Source organism: Pezoporus occidentalis, unplaced genomic scaffold, assembly GCF_034315485.1.
Source record: "Pezoporus occidentalis ecotype Australia unplaced genomic scaffold, CSIRO_AGI_Poc_V1 ctg21, whole genome shotgun sequence".
NCBI classification, from domain to species: Eukaryota; Metazoa; Chordata; class Aves; order Psittaciformes; family Psittacidae; genus Pezoporus; species Pezoporus occidentalis.
The window spans coordinates 3,646,617-3,673,801 of NW_026913964.1; the positions used below are offsets into that span (position 1 = coordinate 3,646,617).

General features: G+C 37.1%; 1 protein-coding gene across 25 annotated transcripts in view; it reads right to left on the reverse strand.

Moving 5' to 3' along the window:
• Positions 1 to 27,185, reverse strand: part of GPHN (gephyrin) — a 299,961-nt gene that overhangs the window by 108,064 nt on the left and 164,712 nt on the right. For 14 of the 25 annotated variants that reach the window (XM_062619283.1, XM_062619281.1, XM_062619276.1 and 11 more), the window contains 2 exons: positions 19,547 to 19,585; positions 3,320 to 3,414 (listed from right to left, as the gene is read on the reverse strand). In XM_062619283.1, coding sequence (XP_062475267.1) covers positions 3,320 to 3,414; positions 19,547 to 19,585 — 134 coding nt within the window. The remainder of the gene's footprint in view (positions 1 to 3,319; positions 3,415 to 19,546; positions 19,586 to 27,185) is intronic. The other 11 variants (XM_062619268.1, XM_062619286.1, XM_062619282.1 and 8 more) reach the window with 1 other exon arrangement.

Genomic DNA, 27,185 nt, shown 5'->3' on the forward strand with positions numbered 1-27,185 from the left:
AGTCAAGACAGCTTGAAGACAAGTCTCATTTTAACTGGCAGCTTGACTACTGAATGACTCCTAGCCTCTGTTTTCCTATATTCACTTCTTCGACACTGTATCATGTGTGTTAAGAAAGAGATCCAGGTAGTTGAGGAATATATATTGAATATATACTGAAATACTACTAAAATACAAAAATAGCCTAAATTAAAGAAATATACTCATTTACTCTTGTTGCAGTAGCCAAACTTACAGAGTACAAACTCAATCAAGCAAATCCCATTTATGGGATACAGTTTATGTCAGATTCAAAATAAAGGAAATAAATAGAAATTATTCACAAAGGAATTAAAATGAGGCGGAATTGTGTTTGGCAGATAGTTCCTTTAATAATCTTCTTAGCTTTTTTATTCTGCTTCAAATAATTTCAAACATTATAAGCTAAATGACCAATACAGCCAACCAATAATAAAAAATGACTAAACCAGCAGCCATTCTCCTGAAAGCTACAAATTTCAGCTGCCAATGATCAAATTTAGTGACTCAAGACAGAAATGGAGCTGCCAAGAATTTCTCAAGAGAACATGCAAAATTAAGTAAAAGCACTTAAGAACTGCATGGCTTGCAAAAATTATTGTGCATGCTCCTAGCATAAATGCACATAAAATGTGCATTCATTCTGGCTAATTGGAGAGATTAATTGATGACATTCCTCCAAATACAGAACAGTTGAGGGAGATGCTGTGGACCTCATGTTTTCCTCAGCCTTGTGATCCAGTGGACAGAAACTTTACAAAAAAAAACCGAAAGCCTGAGAAAGAAGAATACAAATAGAAGCAAGCGAGTGGAAGGAAACACAGGATGTAGGAGAAAGAAAGCAATAGAAAAAAATGGATGCAGGAGGAAAGAAATACAGGTCTGATGCAGAAGCAGGGATGGAGATTGTGATCTCTGAAAAAAACTCAGGATCTCCCTGGGAAGAAACTATGCTGGTAAAAGTAGAAGGACAAGGAGACAAGGAGTGCTTTAAAAAGCTTCAATAAAGACTAGCACATCACAGGTAGTTGACAGGTAAAGATTCGGGTAAAGGGAAGAGGTAATTTTGGGACAAGGATCACTCTGGAAGCTCACAGAGAAGAAAAGGAAACACTTTTAGGAAACACATAAAAAGGTCTACTATGCTCTAAGATACTCCCTGCTGGACCCTGGGACTGAATCCAAACTATGAGAGTCTCACTGTCCCTCATTTGCCATCTGTGAATCCAGTCTACAAAATAACTCACCACTCCCTAATGCTGGCCCATGGTCAAAAAGACAGCCTGTAATTTATAACAATTTTTAGACATTCATGTGATAAAATTCAACACGATTGACCTAACATTTCCAAGCCTGCAGGTGATTTATAGAAGTGTCAGCTTAATGTTGCATAACAGAACTTCTGCTTTTGCTTTTTTGAAAAGTCAAAGAAATTACACAAAATTATCCATCAGAACTTCTTTTCAAAATGAAGTCAATGAGAGGTAAGCTTAGGACAAGTAACATTTAATGTTAACTACTCTGAAAAAAATTAGGATCTCCATTTCTCAATCTGTGCACCTAAAATTAGTGTTTGTTTTTGACCTCTCAGCGTGTGCCTTAGCTCTCATTGTAAAGGGGGATTACAACACTACCTCAATTTGCAGAATTTTCTATAAAAATATCTTAACAATTTCTATGTTAGAGTAAATAACAAATGCTGTAAGAAAAATCTCAAAGGAATGAGTCTGCATTCAGAGAAGATTCTGAATAAAGAGCACTAAACCTGATACAGGAGTACACATAGGACAACCAAAACAAAGAAAAGTAAATTTCCTTCTTCCACCTTAAGCATTTGCAGATAAATTCTACCAAAAAACGTAATCATCACACACGGGCGTTCATGCAGAACTGAAACCATAATGCTGTAATTTTGTAATTTTTGTGTACTTAACTTCTGTGTTCTGAAAAGTGTCACAAAAATAATGGCCTTTGCATGCTGATTGCTTTTAGGCCTGATGTAAAGATTTTACCTGGAAAATTTTAAAAGGCCTAATATCATTACATGCAGTATCTCTGCAATGTTATCTGCCACCACTGTCATCAATTACTACTCGATGTGGGTGCAGGTTAAGGGGCATTTTCTTTCTATATGTACAGAAGTGTCAGGTTACAATCCAGCATTTTGGTTCCACCGCCATTACAACATTCTTGCAGACATCCTGATCACACCGCGTCCTAAATCAAACTTGGTAGTGTCACCTAAATGGCAATCCTTTTCTTGATCAGAAACAGAACAGCAAAATTAACCATTCCTCTCCTTATGGTAGCATTCTATTATCCTTTCCCTTCATGTAAACACAAACTATGATAAAAAAAAATTGTAACAGCTAAAGAAAATGAAAATAACTGCTAATTTGGACAAGATCTGAAGGTGTTAATTTGGTAATGTTGCCCTTTCAGATACATGATAAGTGATACGAAAAGTTTTAAAATACCTGGTTGAATCAGTAAACCTCTCATCTAAATATTATTTAAAAAAAGAAAGTATCTGGATACAAAGCTGCAGATTTGGAAGTTCCTTATTTTTTATATAATTATCTTCTTGTTATACCATTATTATGCAAGAAGAAATCAAAAACCTGTAACAGCCATTGTTTCTTATTTACCTTGAAACAGCATTCACGCACAAACTAAATTCTATGACACGTATCGATATTAGTAAGTCTGTCATATGTAAAATGAGGTAAATTAAAGGAATAAACTAAAAATCAGCTCCAGAAAGGAATATGCAATAACAAGAGATGCCACTGATGAAAAAGAAATAACAGGCAGAGAAACAGTTACTAAGTATTTAGTAGGAAACACCAAACTCTAGGAGTTACAGTACTTATCTGAAAGCATGGCATAAATATTAAGAGATCTTTTGCTGATATTGGAATAAAAGCATTATCAAACCAATACATTTGTATTTATCAAGGTGTTTTGCTAAACAAAACATTTTAGTACTTGATGAAATTCACTTACCATCAAAATGCCACAGCTCTAGGATGAAATGACAGCAATTTAACAGCATTCATCAACATTACAAATAACCTGGCACAGAAAATACAGGGGGATACAGTCTAATTTAATGGAGACAACAAAGGGAACTAAATTAAAGAATGCAATTAGCATTCTTGGAATGTGGCCCTTCTCTGAAGTTAAGACTTCTAGACTTGTTAACAGTGACAACCTTCAGTTATCTGCGCATTGTCATTTCATAACAATGGGTATTTCTAAGGAAATAGTTCATCTCGCATTTTGAAGGAAATGGTCTTACCTGGAGAGCATGCCCAGAGGAGTTACATTAAGTGATCCCATCAGCATTGCCAGGGCCATCCCTGGGGCTTCTCGCTCTATTACTTCTTTAGTGGCCTGCAATCAGAGATTGAATAGCAAAGTGAGCGAAGAAGTACAAGGACAAGAAAAGTATGAAAGCAGGTAAAATTTGGGTAAGAATATCTTCTTTTTTTGTTTCTGCCAAGAGACGTCATTGCTAAATTCTCAACACCGAAATACGTTAAAGAATTTTCTCTTGGTTCCGTAAAATAGGAAAGACAAGGGGTTGGGAGGAAGCCCTGTTAGCTCTACTGTAAAGACTCCTATAGAAAATGTTAGAAGTCAGCACCCTATATATATAGGAAATGTTAGCCAGCATCACATAAATAACAACTCCCTCCAACAGAAAGGAAATAATGTTTGTGAATAAGCAAAGAAAAGACCAATGTAACTGCCTTCCTCATCGTTCTCGTGCATTTTCCCACTGAAATTTTCCCAGGCATGAGAAGGGTGAATCAGTCTGTGCAGAAGACAGAAAAAAAAATTTGCAAAGGGAAGCCCATGTAGCAGGCAGGCAGGAAAACAGTAAAATGGTAATGACAATGGCCAGAGGCTGAGGCCTTCCCTTTTGATCATGTCAGCAAAACAGCGGTTCCAAACAGGCTGGGGGCTTTTATTCACAAGCGGTCCGTATACAGTGGGCATTGAGAAGCCTGGAAACAGAGTCAGAAAATTCTTGTCTTTTTAGTCCTTTTTTTCACACAGGGAATCAGATAGGAAATTATTTTTCTGGGATGTGCACGGCCTTCTTAGTTCCTAACACAAATTCTCTCAAACGCACAATCTGCCCAGTTTCCAAGGCTCGACCTTTAGTTAGGACGTAACACTTCAAAAGTAGGGTACAATCCTACCTCTCTTAATTTCCCTCACAGTAGCTGTTGTTCAGTGGATCATCTTGTTTCATGTTCTGAAACAAGATTCTAAGTTATTTGGCACAACTAAAATGTTAGCAATGTTCATAAAACTGTGAAATCCATTGTAAAACATCCAGCCAAACTACAATGCTTTGATGGTACAACTATCAAAATAGAAAGAGAAAAGAGAAATATAAGGACACTCAATAACCTAAATTTTATTGGCAGTTTGATATGGCAAAAAAAAAAAAGAAAAAGAAGAAAACTAGACAAATTATTTTCTGAGAAATATTAAATTAAAAATCACATCTTTGCATTTTTACTAGTTTAAAAGTACAAAAACTAAATCATAGAGAACTGCACACCTATGAAAAGGTTCCAGAAGTCCTATACTAGCCATACAGCTAAAACACTTATAGGAAGTAATAAATAAAACAGGAAAAAAATACCTTTGAACAGTACAGATACTCAAGGGGCCATATTCTCAAACACTGTCATTAACATTTAACATGTTTTAAAGAAGTATGCCATGTTTTAAAGGAGCATGTCATGTTTTAAAGGAGTATTACAGCCACCTAGTAAACCTTCAGATCTTTAATTAACAAGCTAACTTGATACATGCTCAGCTGTGGGACTCAGGAACTTTGGTTCTTACAAAACCAAGCAATTTTAGTTCAGTAGCTGACACCACAGCCTCTTTTATTTCAAGCACAGCATGTCAGTTTTACTATATGCCATCCTCTACTCAGAAATTGAAAAGGCATATAAATACAACCCAGTGTCTGTATTTCTACACAGGGGAATGAGAAGAAGCCGGCTAGCAATGATGTAACTAAAACCTCTCTACTGAGGGAGATTGTCTAAAGATACCTGCTGATGTATTAAATTATCAATCACATTAAAAATTCTTAATGCTATTCACAGATCCATCCATGGGTCCTGAAGGAGCTGGCAAATGCAGTTGTGAAGCCGCTGGCCATCATATTTGAAAAATCATGGCAGTCAGGTGAAGTTCCCAATGACTGGAAAAAGGGAAATATAGCCCCCATTTTCAAGAAGGGGAAAACGGATGACCTGGGGAATTACAGACCAGTCAGTGTCACCTCTGTGCCTGGCAAAATCTTGGAGCAGATTCTCCTGGAAGGCATGCTAAGGCACATGAAAAACAACAAGGTGCTTGGTGACAGCCAGCATGGCTTCACTAAGGGGAAATCCTGCCTGACCAATTTGGTGGCCTTCTATGATGGGGCTACAGAACTGATGGACAGGGGTAGAGCAGCTGATGTCATCTACCTGGATTTGTGCAAAGCATTCGACACTGTCCCACACGACATCCTTGTCTCTAAATTGGAGAGACATCAATTTGATGGGTGGACCACTAAGTGGATAAAGAACTGGCTGGATGGCCACACGCAAAGAGTTGTGGTCAATGGCTCAATGTCCAGCTGGAGACCAGTAACGAGTGGTGTCCCTCAGGGACTGGTGTTGGGACCAGTCTTGTTCAACATCTTCGTCGCTGACACGGACAGTGGGATTGAGTGCGCCCTCAGCAAGTTTGCCGATGACACCAAGCTGTGTGGTTCGGTTGATACGCTGGAAGGAAGGAATGCCATCCAGAGGGACCTTGACACGCTTGTGAGGTGGGCTGATGCCAACCTCATGAAGTTTAACCATGCCAAGTGCAAGGTCCTACACCTGGGTCGGAGCAATCCCAGGCACAGCTACAGGTTGGGCAGAGAAGAGATTCAGAGCAGCCCTGCGGAGAAAGACTTGGGGGTGCTGGTCGATGAGAAAATGAACATGAGCCGGCTTCAGTGTGCACTTGTAGCCCAGAAAGCCAACTGTATCCTGGGCTGCATCAAAAGGAGTGTGACCAGCAGGTCGAAGGAGGTGATCCTGCCCCTCTACTCTGCTCTTGTGAGACCTCACCTGGAGTATTGTGTGCAGTTCTGATGTCCTCAACATAAAAAGGACATGGAACTGTTGGAACAAGTCCAGAGAAGGGCCATGAGGATGATCAGGGGACTGGAGCACCTCCCATATGAAAACAGGCTGAGGAAGTTGGAGCTGTTCAGCCTGGAGAAGAGAAGGCTGCGTTTAGACCTCATAGCAGCCTTCCAGTATCTGAAGGGGGCCTATAGGGATGCCGGGGAGGGACTCTTCATTAGAGACTGTAGTGACAGGACAAGGGGTAACGGGTTAAAACTTAAACAGGGGAAGTTTAGATTGGATATAAGGAAGAAATTCTTTCCTGTCAGGGTGGTGAGGCACTGGAATAGGTTGCCCAGGGAGGTTGTGAATGCTCCATCCCTGGCAGTGTTCAAGACCAGGTTGGACGAGGCCTTGGGTGATATGATTTAGTGTAAGGTGTCCCTGCCCACAGCAGGGGGTTTGGAACTAGATGATCTTAAGGTTCTTTCCAACCCTAACTATTCTATGATTCTATGATGTGATGATTTTTACAGTACAGAAGAAAAAGGCATTGCAATGGTGAAGGGACACTTTGCTGACAATGAAAAAGTTGGTGAAACATGGAATTCTCTGTGTATGCATACATAGTAAGTTTATATCTATGCCATTTATTTTCAGCTAATACCATGCTTCAAAGCTATTCAAAACTGGTTTTAAATATAAAGTACATTTTGAGATTTCTTTTTTTGCCCTTGAGCATAATGACACTTTGAAGATATCATTAGTTAAAATTCTAAACAGGCTTCAAAGGTAGTACAAGATGCAAGACAGTTCGATAAACAACAATCCTGCAGCTAAGGGAATCCTTCAACAAAATTCTGGTCCACTCTCCAACTTCACAAGAAAAATGACCTTCACAAAATGTCACTGCTAGCAGGCAATGTGATTATTAAAAATGTATAGACTAAGCAACAAAACCTGAAAGGGCAGGAAGTCCAAACGGCAGTACAGCCCTTGACAGAAGTTTCTAAAAATAACTGTTTCAAAATGCATATGCTTACATTTATTACTGCAGGCAGACTTCTACAAACAGCAGAATGCTTCCCATTTTCCTATTTGCAGCCTGACTGGATGCATGTAAAAAAAAAAAAAAAACAACCACCCAACAAAAACCACTGCTGGGATGCCCCCAAATAGCACGACTTAAAATGCACAGTGTTCAGGAATGGAAATCACCATCACACTGGGAAGAACATTCTTTATTAGATATATGTATATGAATGAAATTAGCAGCGCTGCAGTGATTTGTAGATACTTCGTGTCTACATGTAACAACTCTTTTTTTCACCTAACAATGTACCAAAGTGCTGGTGGAAAATTTTCCTAATACTTCTTTCAGCTTTGAAGGAAGGGTGGAAGAAAGATATCAAAACTAGACTTTCATCTGTATCCAGCTCAGGAATTAACTGTCTGGTACCAACATCTACCTGCATGCAAACTATTAAAGAATTAGTGACTCAGCACCTTCACATTTTACCAGAACTGTAGCAAGGCTGAATTCAGGCATTTTTTCCTTGGTAGTCTCACCATCAGTCAGCTTTTGCCTGCTGCATGGGGCCATAGTGTTGGCTAAAACAAATCACAGATAAAGGCTTTTGCCTGTCTCTCTTACAAACAGTGATCACAACACTACTATATATGCAGAAGCAGGAAAAAATGATGATGAGATTTCATTCAGAGCTGTCACAGTGATGCTTTTGTCATGACTGACACTACACACTGATTTGTCAAACCTGAGGCTGATGACTATATACAAAGTAGGCAGAAAATACTGGAGTAAATTTGCATAAGATATTAAATGACTGCAAAAAGTGTCCCCAGTTTCTCCCACCTAAGGTCAAAGTGCAAAACAGACAGACTCATACAAGATGGAGGTGGAAAAGAGGGGTTCCACAGAAGCAGAAGAACTCGAAGGTAGAGGGACAGAAATGCAGAAAGGCCACTTTGGAGGTTGTGAAAAAAAAGCTGAGGCTTGTAATTTAGGTGGGAGAAGGAAATGTGGGAAGAAGGAAGCCTAAGTGGAAAGGAAGAACTGCGGAAAAGAAGTCCAAGCAGCAGAATTGTCAAATGGTCAGGAATGAGGGTAGAGAAAGGGGTGAGTGAATAAAGTCATTGGGATGGAAGTAACACTGCATGAAGTGGCTTGGACAGACAATAAATACATAATGGAAAAACTCAGGAGAAGCAAAAAGTAAGACAGGACATGATAGAAATGTCAGGCTTTGGGGGAACTAGGGAGAGACACAATGGGACCGAAATAAAATGGTAGTTTCTACTCCAGAGAGGAAAAGTAGAGACTACCAGTTTATTTCATATAATTATTCCGGACTTGATAACAATGTCTATGAGAGCAGTTCTGCTTGTGTTTCATAGCTATATGAACAAAGACAATTTATTTTAAAACACATTTTTGATTGTTTTCAATGTGCCTTTTAATTGGAGTTAGGGCATTATGTTCTCAAACCAACTGATACATTTTTAGATATCTTTGACGTAGTTGTGGTTGCTTAACAGATGGCTCACTGCCAATTGGTTTCACAGTTTTCTGATGCTTCACTGCCTTTCTATGCCTCCATATAAAGTAAGTTAGTTCAGTTCCAAACCTGTGGAAGCCCTCACAGACAGCTTCTGGAGGATATGCTTACTCTGAGCTGATTTACTTAACATACCTAGGATTATTCTTCTTGAAATGTTCAGAAACTCCTTATCTTTTGTCTGTCAGGTATTAAGCATAGCAAAGTTTGACCTCAATAGTAAGTAATGATCTAAGACATAAACTCCTCAGCAGTTTTGGGTTGGTAATACAGCTTTATCTCTTCAACTAAAATGCAAATATGAGACAAGTCATAATAAGTTTGACTAAATTAAGATGACCGAGCCTGCCTCTGCTGAAAAAAAAATTAAAATCTATGACACTGCACAGCATATCATAAAACTATTTATGCAAATTAATGGACAAATTTGCAGATAATATATATCTAGCACACTACAGAATTAGCATAACATTTTATTACCTATTTGAGTTTTTTATTGAAAGCAGAAGTCTTGGAAGGGTCTAACAAAAAAAATACCTATATACTCCTCTGCAACAGAGCTCACAGACCACACTGCACAAAGAACTATGGGGACAGATCAGTCAAATATGCAAACAAAATGCCAGTCATGTCTGTCAAACAGTTGAGTAAGAAGTGTATACTTTAGTTAACAAGAATTTAATCTCTCGGCTTGGAGATGAGATACCTCCTTCGAGGTTATTCAGTATACCTCTGCTGGAGATGATGTGTGCCTGTAATTTCTATTCACAAGTCACCTGTGTCAGCTTATTGTCTACATCCCTACTCTTTTGCAGGGGAGAAAACAGAGATTACATGGAGCTAGACTGATCAGAGGTTCTCACCTAATATCACTTATCCATTTCTTCTCTTAGTACAAGAGATAATACAGCTTGCAGCAGTTGGTTTCTTTCAGTACACTGAGAAGTTCTTTGGACAAGGGTAAATTTTCAGTCACTTGTACCATGTGATGATATTCTGCATCTTCTTTATCGACTGAAGGCTTGACAGGAACTGTGATCCCTGACACTCTCCAAAATAAAATTTATTTTGCTAATTGCTCAGTTAATTTGTCAAAAGGGTAAAACCGATCACATATGCTATTGGTGCAAAGCAACCAAAGTCAAGCAGGTTAGTATCTCAACTTGTCATCAGGTAATAACTTTGTAACAATACAGTGGCCCTAACACATCACTGAGATGCTGCAGCTAGAGGTACACCATGCAATTGCTGTCCTTTCACATGTATGTAATTACAATTATCATTGACTTCTCATTGTCAAATTAGCTGTAATGGATTCATGCAAGTCAAGAATAGCCTACATACAGAGAGCAATGAATAGCTGCTTCTGGACAGGGCGGATCCCAGAAGTAGAGGTGTTTACTGTCATTCTAGGGCTTTTGACAGATTCACATCCACACCAATGAGCTGGCCACATGCACCTTAAAAGTAAGAGCCTGACAGTCATAATTTCCTCAACAGTGAGTTATCAATGAATGCTAATGATGGGGGTCTGTAAACCTATCAACTGTTATGGTCCCAGAGTAGTGGGGAATAACTGACGTAAGGCTAAATTAAGCCCCAATCACTAAGTTTGGGCTCACAGGACAGACTGGTGGTGGGTAGGCAGACATCAGGCCGATGTTGGCCCAATGTGTGTGTTTGTTTCTCCTCATGAAGTGACCATCTAGGCTTCTGTCAATTTTCCTGTACAGTAAGAAACTCAACCTGAGACTGGTTAGTCTCCATTTTGATACTCCTGCTGGGTCTTTTTGATGTTAAATGCAGCTCTGTGTGTCAGACATACATAGAAACATATTGAGAGCTCTCCCAGGCTTTGATAGGATTACTTTACATAAAACAAAATATGTCTAAATGTATTAGGGTGGCTTATTCTATCATCTTTCCTTCTTCTCAATGGTGAGCTTGGTATACATGCAGCACAAGGATGCTGATTTGAAATTTGCTTGCACTCTCAAAATACTTTCAGCAACTGTGCTGCCATGAAGATCCTAAACATCACAGAATGACACAGAATTTATGTGGCTGAGTAATAAAAGTGTCACAGTAATAACTGCTGTTAGATTAGATTAAGTACAGACTCCGTTTTCTCTGTTTCTCCTCACATCCACAATTCCCTTTGCCTGCAACTTGTGCCCTCACTGAGATCCATCATAACATTTACTGTAATGATGCCTATGTCATGAGGCTCAAGATAACAGGAGATAATTCAATGTCATTCTTGTTTATAAACTGTTATCAGCAAACGATTTTATCAGTTTAACTCCACTATGTACATGACCATAAAAACCAACTCGCTGGTAGAGGTACCTCTGACAGTACTTGATGACTTAGGCATGACCAAGTCATGAATATATTTAATTTTTAGTACTTGGACTCCAGTGATAGTTAATTTTGTAAAAAAAAAAAAAATTACCTAAGTATACATAAAAAATATAGTATTTATGGTAACTTTCCTTAAAAGACCTTGTTTTCTTCAACTGAAATCAAGCTGATCAAAAGATTTACTTCATAACATTGTTTCCTTCTTACTTAGAGCTTGCAAAACATTTTGGGGAAGATGCACCTAAAAATTTGGATTAATATACTGGAGAAAGCCACACTGTGGAATATGTAACTTGTTCCTGCATCTCAGTAGGTTTGTACCAAAGTTTTGAGCTAAACCTGACTGTATTCGATTTACACAGATTTCACAGATCAGTTATTTGTCTACCCCATTTGGTAATAGAAATGGTAATGAAATTGGTGGATATAGTGGATATCGGCAACCAACCACGTGCATCTTCAAAATGCCACTTCGAATAGTTATGTAAAGTGATAACGATAACCTTTTTTTTTAAAATCCAGATTACTAAACAGATTTTTTAGATAGTAAATGTCTACAAATTACTTATGGCATAGAATCTGATCTTGATTTTATGATACTGCCCACCCCACCACATTGTTATAAAACCTAAAAGCTATAGCACAGTCAATTTCAGAAGCAGTTAACCAAAGGAAACATCAAATGCTTTTCTGCACTATGGGGAAAGCATTTAGGCTCCATGAAGATGTATACAGCCCACCAGATGCAATATGTTACAGCTGTATAATGGTGTGTGTTAAGCCAGTGACAAAAGGCAGAATATTTGCAAAGGTGTAGAGGTTAGGCAGATTATTGTTAAAATAACAGCTGAAAACAAGCCACTGAACTTGCTTACAAGGAGAGCCAGGTGCCTATTTCCTTTTTCAGCCCTCTTTTTCATGTGCAAACTGTGCTTCCCACTTCAACTCCACTTCACGTACAAATGAATCCTTTGCTGCTCAATAGAAGTAGTACAGCTGAGGATTTGCTGTTAAAGGTAGTGACACCATTCTGCTACTACAAAGCATTCTTAATATTTTATTTGCAAATCGTTAAGATTTCCCTCAGTTATTTCAAACTGCTTTATATTTAATATAAAATGTAAAAATCTATTCAATCCGTTACAACTTTCACAAAATTCTTTAAAAATTGAAGTAGAAAAAAATCTGAGAAGTGAAAAAAATTGTTGTTTACAAATTGCAGAATTGTACAGCAGAGAGAAATGATTATAAATACCTACTGTATTTCAATAAGACCATCAATAAGAATGCTATAGTTAATGCAACTGACAATGTAATGAGCTTTAGCTAACAGTATAACAACTAGGGAGCACTGTCTCACCAAAAAAATGCCATGTGCAGTGCTTCTAGTTATGTGTACTACCTTGTAGACTAGGTATCTATACCAAAGATATATTTCCCTTTCGTTTTACTTGGAATTTCACATCTCTAAATAAATAATTTTGCAATACTTTAGCTTCGACACATTTGTTACTGAGATTGAGATGTGGAAATACTTCATTTTGAGAATGTTGTCTGTTGTTTCCTGTCATCTACTACCTTCAACCAAGGACAAATATTGCATATGAAATATTTGTACTTCAGAAACTCCAGTCAGTTTCTGTACAGTAGCTCCTCCAAACAATTTCAATCGCCAATCATCAATGCTGAAGATTAAAACCAAAACAATTTCCTAAAATACACATTCTACACAACAAAGGATGGACTGCTGAGTGACAGTTTTTCCAGAATACACCATGGCATTACAAAAATTACAAAACATACCTTAAGATTCCCTGACACAGTATCTTTACTCCCCAGGCAAATGATAAAGCACCTCTAATAACAACAGCTTTAAAACACTTTCACCTAAAAACTGATAGAAAGGATTCTTTTGTGAGATCCTGTAATGCAATTCGTGTGTTCAGAGTCTCAAAAGCTGCAATTTAGGCACATGCAAATGATGTGTTCATTGAAACTGAAAAACTGAACAGATTTTGAAAGTCAAAGGGACCAACTGTGTATTCTGTCAAATGATTTTCTACACGGGGTTATTTAACTCCTGGCACAAATCACACTTTTTCTCCAAGATTCTCACAGAAACAACTGGATGAAAAAGTTTCTTACAGAGATGGTGGAAAGTACTTTGCTGAGAGTGCTGCAGCACACAGCACTGGAATGAAAAACAGCAAAACTCCTAATCTATATTGAATAAGGAATATTAAATATACCACATTCACCTTTTCCTCTGGAATTTTATTTCACTATTTAATTAATGGTTCACAATACTTAATAGTTATCAATATAACAAAATCCAGTATATTTCTCCTTTATTTCACTGTTCCTAAGCTCTTTCCTATACACATTTCTGAACTCAAAACACCAGTTTCTTCCAGTTTTAGAAGATATTACAGCACCTTCCATGCACTATGCACTAGAAGTGCACTTCCATGCACTTATTGACACTACTCAGCTGTGAGAGAGTAATGCTTTCAGATTAAGAAAATTTACCATTGTATAGACAAATTCTGTTGGTTTACTTCCTAACTGTTCAACTCCTAACTTTGAAACCCTAAAGTTCTTACAATGTAATGTTCTTTTCATTAACAAAGATTAGCAACATAGGTATATAAGCACCTCCCTTCACATACATTTCTGCTGTGCTTGAAGCAGCTGATTATGTTGTGCTGAAAAATATTTTTGCCTTTTCATAAAATTCAATCTGTCCAAACTTTTTCAGCAGACTGATTTTTGTACTAGCACTATGTAAGTGGATCACTGAGAAAAGTGGTAACTTTTAACAACTGTTAAGGCAGAAGAGATTCTTAGATAGGCATAGGGAAGAAGTTAGCTCTGACTCTATGTACTTAAAATATACACAGGACTGGGCTCTTGCATACTAAGAGCACATGCTAAGCATGCTCACTATCACAGAAGTGTGTTCACACTCAGAGAACTGCAACTGCAAACATCACACCTCTAAGCAGATTAACAAGTAAAGAATTTATACAGCAATATTTCTATATAATGTATACAGACAATGGAAGACAATAATTCAGAATAACATAAAAATCATACACACCTAGGGTTACCTGCCTAGGGTTACCTGCCCAATAATATGTGCCTGATTAAAGAACTTAGATTTAAAAATTCTCTTTTTAAAAAATGTAAAAAGGAAAAGAAACAAAGACACAAAATATTTCTGGGGAAAATATTAAGCTGTCATAACAACGTGAAATCTGTTAATTGAGAAAATCCCAGAAGTTCCAGCTAAATCAATAAATATGTCTTTTTTAATGCTTAAAAAAGTCAAAAGAAAAATACTGCTACAGGATCCCTCTTGCCTGCAAAGAGTGATGATGAGTTTAGAGCAGCTCCTTATAAAGATGCTGCAGGAAACAAAATCCTTGGGAGACAAAGACATCTAAAAGAACTTTGAGTCCTTCCATGTTCTTCTCATTCCAGGAACCACCAATGCTGAACAGTAGAAATCAGTAATACTTGAATGAGTAGTAGAAGAGTTTGAGAGAGACTGTAGCTTTAGGCCTTGCTGGTCAAGGATTAATTCTGTATACTGCTGAATACATAAACAACTACTTTGTTTTAAAGGAAGAACTGGTCATCTCATGGAAAGAAGTGGCAATAATGCAATCATTTCTCCCTCTTGAAAAAGGGACTGTATCCTGAAAAATAAAAAAGAAATTGTGCAATGTGTAGGTTTCATTCAGCTTTGAAACCTGCCAAATCTGCCATTTGAGTGAGGTACGCGATTGCAACACCACACAAAACAAAGCTTATTTCATAAATACTACAGTCCAAGTGCAAAAAAGATTAAAAGAAAAAGCCTAATTCAGGTGTACAATTATTTCCCAAAAATAAATAGCAAGGATGGAAAAGATTATTTATTGTTTCTATGATGTACCGTGAGAGCCATAAATGACTAATCAAACAAAAGTGTAGGTATGGTCTGAGATAAAACTTCCAAACCATGACATCTATATGACTTCATCAAACTCCCAAGTGAAGTGAAAGAGGCTCCAGGAAATTCAAAATCTAAAAACTGTCTGGGCAGCTGGGCAGCACAATAGAAAAAAGAGTACTGGGGGAACAAGTCTGTAACAGTCATTGAAGGATGGATAACTGGGTCTTTTTTCACGTATAAATTCAGTGAATATATCAGTTTAATTTACTAAGGAAGTTCACTAACTTTAAACTGCGGATATTATCTTCACAAGGAATCAGTTAAAACTGCATTATAACCAAGTAAACAGCTTTTCCTAGCCTGTACTCTGAAGGATGTTTCCAGAAAAGGGAACCCAGAAGATGGGGTATTTAAATCTTCCCAAATATATTCATCAGAACAAAATAAAAAAGCATGGGTTACTAATTGCAGTGCTCAGAAGTAATCAATGTAAAAATAGTGTCATCTTGCTTCTTACACCTGCTTTGCATATCTATCTCCTCATTCTTCTAACAAAAAGCTATTCAACCACTGAGTAAAGAGGTAACAGTAGACACACATTAGAACTTACTCTGTATCAACATACCCTCAGTAAATTGTTATATGATTTGTGACAGCAAAAGCCCTCATCATTGATGACAATGCATGAACTAAAAGGCATATGTGCTCTTCAGCACATATATCATGTGAGGCATTCTTGTCTAAAATTAACTAAGTAATTTTTTCAAACTGGATCCAGAAGCTACATACAGACATAACAAAATTAGAATTCCAAGTTGATAGGAGACACCGTCAGACACATTATTCTTAAAAGAATGGAAAACTTCAACTGAAACCGAAAGCAGTGATTAAGTAGGTCAGGGCAGTGGAACAACTTCTGTAAATCCCAAGGATAGCAAAATAATTATATATTTGTCTTCCTTTTTGATAGCAAAAGACCTGAATTAGTTAGAAATTTCTTTCCTTTTCAGAAACAACTGAAGCAATTAGCATCTTAACTGCTACAATGCTGACTGTCATCAGAAAAGACACCTTTAGAAAACACAGAAGAATAAAGAAAGCAAGCTGTAAAAATTTTAATGGAACTTAAATACTGCATTGAAGTGAGGATATATGAAAAACACTCTTCTGACAAATAATTTGTAGGATTTAGACATAGTAGTTCAGGAAATTATGAGAAATGTAAAAAAATTGGTTTGTTTTTATTTTTAGAGATAATAAGGAAGAAAAAGAGTCTATCAAGAGGAAATAAAACTAAGATAAAATTAGGCTGATAACTGGAAATTTAGTTATCCTGGAAAGAGAAACTCTATATGCTGGAAAGACTTGTAACTCTTCATGATGTTTCCAGAAGCTAATTTTTTGGTGAAAAGTGCACAGGATAGACTAAATGATACCTTAACAATAACAAAATCAGCCAAACAAAACCATTTTAAAAAACAACAAAATAATGTTGTATTTCACTGTTCCTGGGATTTGATAGACATGATGTTATTCCCAGGGTTAGTATGCAATTTTTTTGTGTTTCTTTAACCAAATTGACTCATTTATAAGACAAAACCCACAATGTATTCTTCCAACTTAACGATTATATTTTTGTAAACCGATCAAAATATGTTGAACATAACTTGACCACTGCAGCTGGAAAACTGATTTTCCTGGATATTTTACAGTGAAGCTGTCTGAGACAGCACTGTATCAAACAGTATCAGTTTTCCAGTACATATAATTTTCAATCAAGAAAAAGCATTGTATTTATTTCCTCCAGTTTCTGATTCTGTTCCGCATTGAAAATGTATATAACCTGAATACAATTTGAAAAGAAGCCATTTTTTTGAGGTAATACTGATTAAAAAAACCCCAAACAACTATATTAGATGTAACTAAAATGATACACAGAAAAATGACTTATGGTCCTTGGGATAAGAAGTGAGTTCTAGCAGCGTTTTGCAGCCCTGCAGTGCTGGAGTGTATATTCCTCTTCCCTTCCAGCATTTGAAGCCACTTCTCAAACAACAGCCTAGGGAAGCAGCAAAGTAACACTGGGAGAAAGAGAATTGCTACTGAGATCTGTTCTTGTTATCAGACCCTTCAACAGTGTGAAGCTGGTAGGAAGTGAGAGACTGCCAGCCTTCTGTCTTTAAAAGTTCGCGAAGTTGTGAAAAAAATATCCTCAGAGAAGCAAGGGAGGGTTGGAAAGGATGAGGAGAGGACAGAGAGCCTAGAAGATGGTAAGGAAGTAAAGGCAGACATTTGTGTCCCCCAGTTTCTCCAAGCAGAAAAAAAACCTGGGAAAACAGAAAAAAAAGATACTGGGAAGAGGTTCTTATTTGCTCTGACTTGGAACATTATCTGCTGCATGGGCAGCAATCCTGCACAGGGGTAAGCTGGTCTTGGGAGCATGTGAGCAGGGTGCTCTCCCAGAGAGTCCCACTCTGATTCCACAGGTGAAACAGCCTACTTACTGACTAAGGGGATGCTGCCCTGCCTGCATGGTTAGGCATAACTTTGCATATTTAGGGTATCTCTGAAGATAGCAGAAGTAGTAATATTGTATCTGGAGAGATGAAAAGCTAAAGTTGAAAGAATATTGCATACAATTATTCTAAGTGCAGGAAGAATTTATTCTGAAATTATGATAGTGTTCATTATGACAGAATATTCTCTCTGCTTCCTACTTGGGGCTGGATTTAAAAGTGTAATTAAAGCCACAAACAAACATAATAAGCTAGAGACTGTGGCAGAGCTAGGAAAAGAGAGGGCAAGTGAGTTGAATTAAAAGAAGACCCAGGAAACCCTGCTTCTTACTCTAAGCTGTGAGAACAATTTATCCCCTTACTATGGTCCTTAGAGATGTAGTCAAGTCCTGTTCTTGATCTGTGAGACAGTGACAAAAGGATTCTGTAAAATGTCAATTGACCATTTTCCTGGTAAACAGTAGGAAGCAGCAACTAAGACACACTGCAGTTTGGTAATACTGTACTCATGCAATGACTTTTTTACATTAGGTGTAACCTTGTGTTTCAAATTAAGAGTACTGTAGCATTTCTTATTTACCCCTTTGATCCACTGCGTTTACTGAACATCTCTACAATAAAACCTTAATTTTTCTGAGACTCAGCAACAGATTGTTTTTTTCCCTCTGTTATTACCTACCTTCCATTGATGCTGAGAGCTACTGTAGGTAATATTAGTGATATGGTTTAGTACTTAATTGCTGTCAAATTTAATACTGAATATAGTAGTACTGAACAGTAATAAACCTATCAAATGAAGTGATGGAAACAAAAACCTAATGCAATTCAGCTTTATTATTATTTTTGTTTTGTAAGGAGGGAAAAGTTTTGAGCAGTTCTATGAAAAAAGTGGATGCTGGTACTGAGATCAAGTTTTGGCTGGTATGTTGAACTGAATCAGATCATGAAGGAGCCAAACAATATTTTTTTCCCCATTCCTTACAATCCTTCTTATTTTTTTCAGACTGGTGCATATTTAAAAATAAAATCTAGGCAGGTGGGCAGGACAATATGATTGAAAACACCAGGCATAAAAGCAAGTGGACAGGACAGCAAAAGAGCGAGTATCAGTGAGTATGCAGACCCAAAGAGCAGCAAGGGGATACTGTATTGAAGGATTAGGTGAAAAGGCAGGAGGAAAATGCCAGACATTTAGCAAGTTGATAAAGCAGTACCAAACAGTCAGCAGGTGTGCCAAGCAGCAGAAGAGCAATTCCACAGAGTCAGCAGATGCACTCAGCAGGAAGGTGATGCCCAGGCACTCAGAGCATGAGACAGGGCAACAGAAGGCCAATGCCCATGTGCAATCAGATCGAAAGGACAATAAGGAGGCGATACATGCCGTTCAACAGATGGACGGACAGGGCAGTAGGTAATCAGTGTCAAGCAATTAGATGGTCAAGAGGTAATGCCAGACAGTCAGGTAAAGGGCCAAGATTTCAGGAGGACAGTGCCACACAGCCAGCACTGTAGCACAGCCAGTAGAAAGAATAAAAGAGAGTAGTGAATGTCAGGCAGTCCCCAGACAGGCTGCAAAAGACCAAAGCCCACAAAAAATCAGATGTGACTGTCAGCAAGGACAAATCAAAAGCCTGCCAACTGATTGACAGAGCAGCAGGGTGGCAGTACTTTTTCAGTAACTTAGGATACCATGAGTGAAACAATCCCAAGAATCTAGATGCTCACCCTCTGGTAATATTAGATCAGAGTGAACCATGAATATCCACAGGAGAATAGCACACAAATGGAAACAGCAGATGAGTCTGACCCTAGCACCTGGGGAGGCCATGGGACCTTCCTATAAAACAAAATATGAGAATCCACAAGAAAAATCAAACAAATGGGAAAAATGTGTCTAAAACCTGTTTCTGATGATGATTAAAAAAGCAAAAAAATACTAGCAAAGAATTAGTTTGGAAATGATTGGGTGGGATTGAAGATGTTGCTTACCCCTCTCTGGAGCCCACATAATGGGAATGTTGGGAAATTCTGCAGCAGAAAAACAGAAGAGAAAAGGGATTTCTGACTCCCAGTTCACGGAAAGCATGTCAATTTAGGACTGGGTAATCTCTTTGGGCAAAAAATAAGAATTCAACTGAGTCTTTGCCCAACCCAAGACACATGCCTTTATGAGGTTTGTGAAAATTATAAGAAGCCCACATCACTTTCATCTCACATGACATCCCACCCTTATTCCCCAAAACCACACTTACCTCTAGCACAAGCTGCATAAGAGGGAAAAGGGGATGGTCTTGTGAGCTCATTCCCACATCCACTCCAAAAATAGCTTGTGAAGATGAACAGGAGTACCCATTAGCCATTACAGGCCATTGATGAGATAAATTGAAGTTGTCATTATCTGTTACTCATGACTAGTGCAGGCTGTTGTTTGGCTTAGATACACCCACACTCTAATGAAAAGAATTAAGTCTTGTGGGGTAACCCTCTTCGATGGCAAGTTGCAGAAGTGCAAGACTTATCAACACCTTTTTTTACCTTATTGTCTCCTCTTTAACTTAAGCACTCTGTTATTTAACATTGTAAAAATTAAACCATGTTTCAGAAATCTTAGCTGCTGCTCTATTTCAGAAACATGGAATGAACTCTGAAATGCAAGAACTGAGAAAATCCCAGCAGTAATAAAGTTCAGTAATTTAATTCGTATGTCACTTCAGTCATTTTTATTCAGTATGTCTTTTTATTCAGTAAGTATCTTCCTAGTAACTAAAAGTCAACAGTCAATGAAGACTCAAACTTCACTATTTCTGTCCTCTTAGAGGTCCACATTGTGTGTGCACTTATCTGTTTGCACATTAACTCCTTATTTGTAACACTGAAAAACTACAACTCTCCTTGATAAGCCAACAATTCCCTTTCCTGCGAACTGTAGAGAACCTTAGACACAATAAAAAAATCAGTAGTTCTGTTGTGCACTGCTGAGTTAGGATTTGGAAAGGTCACAGAGAAAGAATCTGTATGAATTTGCCATGTACTCACGTGCAACAAAGCTTTTAAGGAATACCATAATAATAAGCTAAACTGATGGAACATTTTTTATACTGATCCTCTGGATATCAGCCATTCATTCTCCTTCTAGCTGAGCAAGGCATAGGAATAACAGAGCTTAATATAACTTTAAATTTAGAAATCTGGGTCATAGAACAGGAATTTCTTCCATACCCAAACTGTCAAATACTAGTTGGTCTTAAACCAAAATGACAGGAAATTTAGGCAGAGGAGACCAAGATATTTCCATCATACAATTAGTAATGACATAAACCACCAGAAAAGCACACTCTGCCTGAACAAGAGGAGACATTAATACTATAGAGTACAAGTTACTTAGAGCATGTATTGGTAGTTTCACAAAATCCTGTGATTTTATGGCCAGCAGCAACTACAGTTAGCTGCAGCACAGCAAGACCAAAATTGCTAGCACCTTCACTCACATTTTCAAGGCTCAATGAAAATGAACTATGACAAAACTGATCTCAGCAAACTGTGTCAAAATGTTTATTTGTGGAGGAAAAGATGGACTTCTTAAACCTAGTGAAAGTTTAAATGTCAATAAATAGTGGATAATGCACCTCTATTAATTTGAGTATTCTCATTACAAAATAACTGGGAAAAGAATATATGCATAAAGTGGTAAGAAGCTAAAACACGGTGCAAAAGAAGGTTGAAAAGTAATCAGTCTCTTGTTTGTAATTGATAAGACCCTCATGCCTGAATGTGACAACAGTAATTTCTGTTTTCTATTCTGGTATTTATACTGAGTCTACATTTCACTAAAGCTTCACTGTTCCACGTGGTATCAATTAGCAAAAGCAGGCAAAGGGCTAGCTATAATTCTAAAATACCTACTGAAGCTAGCTGCTTTCCAGGATTCTTCCAGTTTCTTTCTGCTTAGTGGCTCAAAAAGCTTCTACACTGCAGGCAAGGTGCAAATGAGAAATTCTACAGTCTTTAATAAGTACTAGTTTTAATGATCAACTATTTTAATAGAGAGTCATTTTGCTATTCTGGTGTGCTCATGTCAAAAGGACTAACTCAATTTTTGATACATCTTAAATCCAGACTACTATTTGCCCTCTAGTTATCATTTCTTTAAGCTGCCTTCACAGTCTTCCTAACATGTCTATATTTTTTTTTGTATTTTTCTCCATATTAAGCTTTTATTAAACTCTTTGTAATAGACCATGACCAGCTAAAAAAAAAAGACACATTAAGAGCAAGAACTGCATAATTACAGGCCTGACAATGTTTTCATTATTATTTTGCCTTAACTTGATGTTTACTTTTTTCAGTTCTTATTATCTGCTGTAAAGTGATGTTTTAATGGAAACTGTTTTTATAAATCTCTAAAAAGGAAAAAAATCTGAAAGTCCCAAACTAAAAATTTTGTTATATAGAAATTCTATAGCAGGCATATTTTTCTTCCCCAGCTACAGAAAGGAGGTCAGAGTCTATGCACTGTTGCTGCTAAACTTGCCAAGCCAGATGATTTAAACTAACAGAGATACTTATGAGAGTTGCAGTCCCTACAATGAAAACATGGCTAAAAGGCATCAGTAATGCCAAGAGGAGGAGAAGGTCCCTCAATAAAAAGTAAATTATAACCATATTGTTCTTCTGAGTGTATTTTGAAGGTATTTGGAATCACTGGGATAAGAACCATTTGTCCAGCCACAGGATATGCTGAGGCTTCTTCCAACTTCCATTCTGAAATTACCTTGGAATAAAAAATTAACTGCAAAAGTTAAGAAATAAAAGCAAGATTTCCTGGCTTGTTATTGTGGCTTTACTTCTCATTCTATGAAACATTTGAATCCCTTACTGCTGTTTTACTACTGATTCTTCTTTTTAAAAGATCTTGCATAGATGTTTGAAAGACAGAACTCAGAACTTCTATTTGCTATTTGAGAGTAATAAAGAAAGCTAAAATAATGCAATTTGATCCTCAAATAGGTAAAAATACCCAATTGCTTAACAAGAATTCTATTAGTATTATCTTTAGGTTATGATGGTCAGCAACTTTACACAGAAGGTTAATACATTAGTTAAATAATTTTAAAGATATTTCCACAGCATCCTCAGCCAATACTATTAGAGTTTTGCATTTTCCATTGAGAGACAAATAAGCAATTCATGTAATCCTTTTGTATGCAGGAAACAAAACTGTTTCTTCATCAATTTCAGGATCCATTTAATTCAAATTATCTTCTCATTTTATTTTAACAAATAAAAACCGTAAGACTAGAATCAGGTTTTGGCTTCCACACAGGATAACTGATTATACAACATCCATGACTTCTGGACGAGTACAAGATAACTCGAGTTTTGTATCTCTCCCGTATTCAATCACCTTTGATTTGACAGAAGGGTATCTGTTTGTGTTACTGATATCTTAATTTTAATCAAACCAACCCAAACACATAAAAACCTTCCATTATGATGATTTTCTCATTAGACCTTTCCGACTTAAGCTTCCCATCACCAGCTGTTGTTACAATTCTCTTTAGTAGACTAAGCAAGCTGTTAGTACCTTACATTATTTCCCAAAGAAAACCCAGGCAAAACCCAAGTTACCTCCCAGTGTTCTTTATGATAAACTGAACAGACTGAGTTGTGTAACTCTCACAGAAAGCATCTCTCCTAGACCACCTTTTTCTATATCCATTGTGACATCTGAAACTTTCTAAAAAGGGAATGTCCAAAAAAAATGCAGCTTCCCATTTTGATACATCAATCCCGGATACACAGAAAAGGTATCCTCTGTATTCCTATTCCTTTTTTCCCCCCATCTTTGTACTTGTCTATGTCAGGAAATCTAGACAGAAACAAGTTGAGAGACATACATTTTTTCAATACAGTATCTCAGCTGGATACACAAAGAAACATGTTCAAAACCGCTGTTTATGTAGCAGAATAGCAGGAATCTACCAATCCCTCTTTATTTATCAAAAAAAAGCATTCTTCAGGAATGCTCTCTCTGCATATGTTTCCTGCCTCCTTTGGGTTTAGGTTTTTTTCTTTTTTTGGTTGGGAGTTTGGAGTGTGATGAGGGGCTTCCTTTTTTTTTTGCAGCCTCTGATATTTGAGTAAATGGGATCTAGCTTCTTTGCCTCTCATTTCTCCCTATAGCTGTCCTGGTGCTTCCATGCAGTGACTGCAGTTCATGATAGCACAATCAAGCTCTTCAGGGATGTCGATGTGTTACCAAGTTTTCCTCAGAAACTCAAACAGGAGAAGAGAAAGCACATTTTTTTAGCACTTCATAAATCAGCTAAACCAGTTTCACATTTCCCAAGACAGGTACTTCTCTACCTGTCAGTGCACTGTGTAGTGCAAATAATCTGTACACTGCTGCTTCTCAAAGAAACTTGTAGTAGTTTAGTGAAAAATGTTCTACAACTAACTACATCAATTCTGCTATAATAATATGCCTTCCAAAGATGAGATTTAAAATCGAGTTACAGAATTTTTAATTAAATTAATATGGCACAAAAATATATTTGAATTTTTATAACACCAAATACAGCATTTCAAATAATAGATTTTATTGACAAATTAAAGCAGACTGGATAAAGACCTAATCATGTAAGCTAGGAAGTGTCTGGAGGCCTCAGAAAAAGGGAATGGTACCTTATAGAGTTGCTGATAAACTTCTAATAAAGTAGCACACATTTCAGAAGGAGTCTGTCACAGAGCAGTGTGTTCCATTTAAGCATATTTGTTGTCTAGATGCACCTGGCATGGTTTTATAATTCACACCCTTTAGGAGCACGCTGGAAGTGAGCTAGAACTCTACAACCAAAATACCAGTTTCAACATACAAGAAGCAACATAATACATATCTATATAAACTATGAACAGTAGTTCTCAAAATTTCTGATGGCAAGTTACAGGATTAGACATTTTTATATACACAGCACACTTCATTACACAATAGCTCTACACAGAAGTCAAGGAAGAGAGACCTCCTTGAGAGATACGGGAAACTACAGTCCTAGAATAGACTATGAAAATAAATGCCAGAAAAGGTTATTAAATTGGAGGGTACCTTGAATACTGAAGAGTGAAAAACTGACACAACTGCCTGGGTAATTAGAGGTCATATAGTTTCATAGTATTCCTATCACAAAGTGACTAATGTCCCATGTGAGGTGACGACTGTCCTGAAGTGACAGTTTGTAAAAAGAAAATTTGTTTATTTTGGCCCAGTGACAACAGTAAAATGTCTTTGATATGGCACTAAGAAGAGCTGAATTCTGCTAAAGACCAGAAGTATTGCCATATCCACAACAATATTAGAAACCAAGATGCTCTGGAAAGGCACTGTTTGAATCAGGGAGGACAAAAAACTCTACGTATTATTTCTACTTTAAATTGTCACCTATTAAATGGAAGGTGTTATCTGCAATGTCTTAGTGGATTTGGTTAACCTGGAGGGAACATATTAGTCTGAGTATGGGTATAACATGATATACCGTGTTTTGTCACAAGCATCTTATTTCATTAACAGAGTTGAAGGGGAAGGAAACAGACAGGACACATGAAAATTACAAAGAATAGAGATTAGGAGGGTTGCCAATGCTATTTGGGACACAGAAATGGAAGCATACAGACATTTTTTAATAGTCTGTGGAATTCAAATGAAACTTGAATTAAAAACCCACAGTAAATTCCAAGGAGAAAGGTGGGGAACAGCAACAGCAAAAGTTATCTTAGGGAACCAAGAAAAACAAGGTGACAGGAAATTTGTAATTGGTACTGATTATAAAAATGGTGGTGCAATTTTGAACTGAATATACACAGACTTTATATCACAGTACAATAGAGACTTTCTTCTCTCCAAACATGGCATTTGTGTGGCTAGGTTTGGAGTATTTTGTTCATTCTGATCATGTTTTTTCAGAAAGCTGCTGACAAACATGAGGGAGTTCCAGAGAATGATCTCTTTTCATGGACTACAGAACTTTGCTGAAAAAACAGGCAAATACACACATATTGTCATAAATGAAAACAAGCACGTGTCTAAATACATATATAAAATTTAAATATATAAATATTGATGAATATAATCAGCAAGAATCAAACGAAGCATTCAGAATTTTTCCAGAGCACTGGAAAAGAAGGAAGAGTAAGGAAACACCTGACTGGTTTTACATGATGAAAAAGAGTTCTTCTAAGCCTCTTCTAAAGCCTTATCTTAAAATTTCAGAGTGTAAAATTTCAGGCATACCTGCAGTGTGGCTGAACAATTCGTGAATACACACAGTGACACAGCTGAAGGCCATCTAGCGTCAGTTAAGGCACAACAAATTGACTTCTATTGCTATTATCTATGTACATAAAGTTAGCTTTGTACTGGGGCAAATAAGACTTGTGATGCACACCAGATATGAAAGATAAGAAAGCAGTAAGAAGACTCTGTTAAGGGGCAGAGAAGTCAACTATTTGGATGTACAATTTTGCAAAAGAATAAATGTAAAAGTAGAGAAACCAAAAGGTAGAAAACTGTGCAGAGGGTCTGTATACAGGAGATGTTTTTCTTTCTCTTTTGTATTGACCAAGAAATAGAGAAAACACATTTCCATCTCAGAAGGATATCTAGTGATCAATAAAAATGCTGCCACTTTTTTTTTCTCTTCACAACAGTTAATGTATATTATCATTAACATTCTGTAAATGTAACTGTCTGCCACTCAAGTACTGTAGTTTCATGGAAAACATTTTTGCATTTGAAAATGTAAACCAAAAGTTCCCTAAATCTTGGGCATATGCAAAAGCCTGATGTTTGTCCAGTTTGTCCACCAACAAACACTTTTTAAAACAACAGACTGTATGAGCATTTCCAGTATGGATTTAAAGACGATCCCCATAAACTATAGGCAAAATAAGATTCTGAAAAAGAAGTGGTTGTATCTACAAAATTAAGCCTACACTTTGGCTTTTGTCCAAACGCAAACTACCACCAACTGCCACAGCAGTTGAATTACAGCATTCCCTAATAACAACTACAACACAATTTCCTTCAAATTCAGCCATCCATTGGGTGGATTTTCCTTTTTAAATATCCACTTGCATTTCATCACTTCTAGCTGCGTAGACAAGAAAGTGAAGGATATTCACACTCCTTAATTTAACTGACCTTTGCCCCTCAAAATGTGAATCAGTAACTGGTTCAAAATATTCTCCCCATCCACTGACTAGACAGAGGCTATACATTTAGAGACCAGAGATAGGTAAGGAAAATCAGATATTGTGAGTATGCCTAAAATTATATGTTCCATTATAAGAAAAAAAGTAATTACACACTGTTGAAACAGTTGCAATAACCTGGTACGATTCTGATATAGTGTTCAAAAGGCAAAGTGAGTGGGGAACCAAGTAAATTTTTTTGGAAGCTTAATCATAAATACCTGAAACTTAAAGAGGTTATTTTCATTAGATATATTACGCTAGGCACTTAATTTCAATTTAACAAATAATTATAACATTCAATTAGCACTAATTCTTTGGGCTGTAAATACTCTCGGGAAGTTACTTTATCTTGTACAGTACAATAGCAATCATGTATCTATGC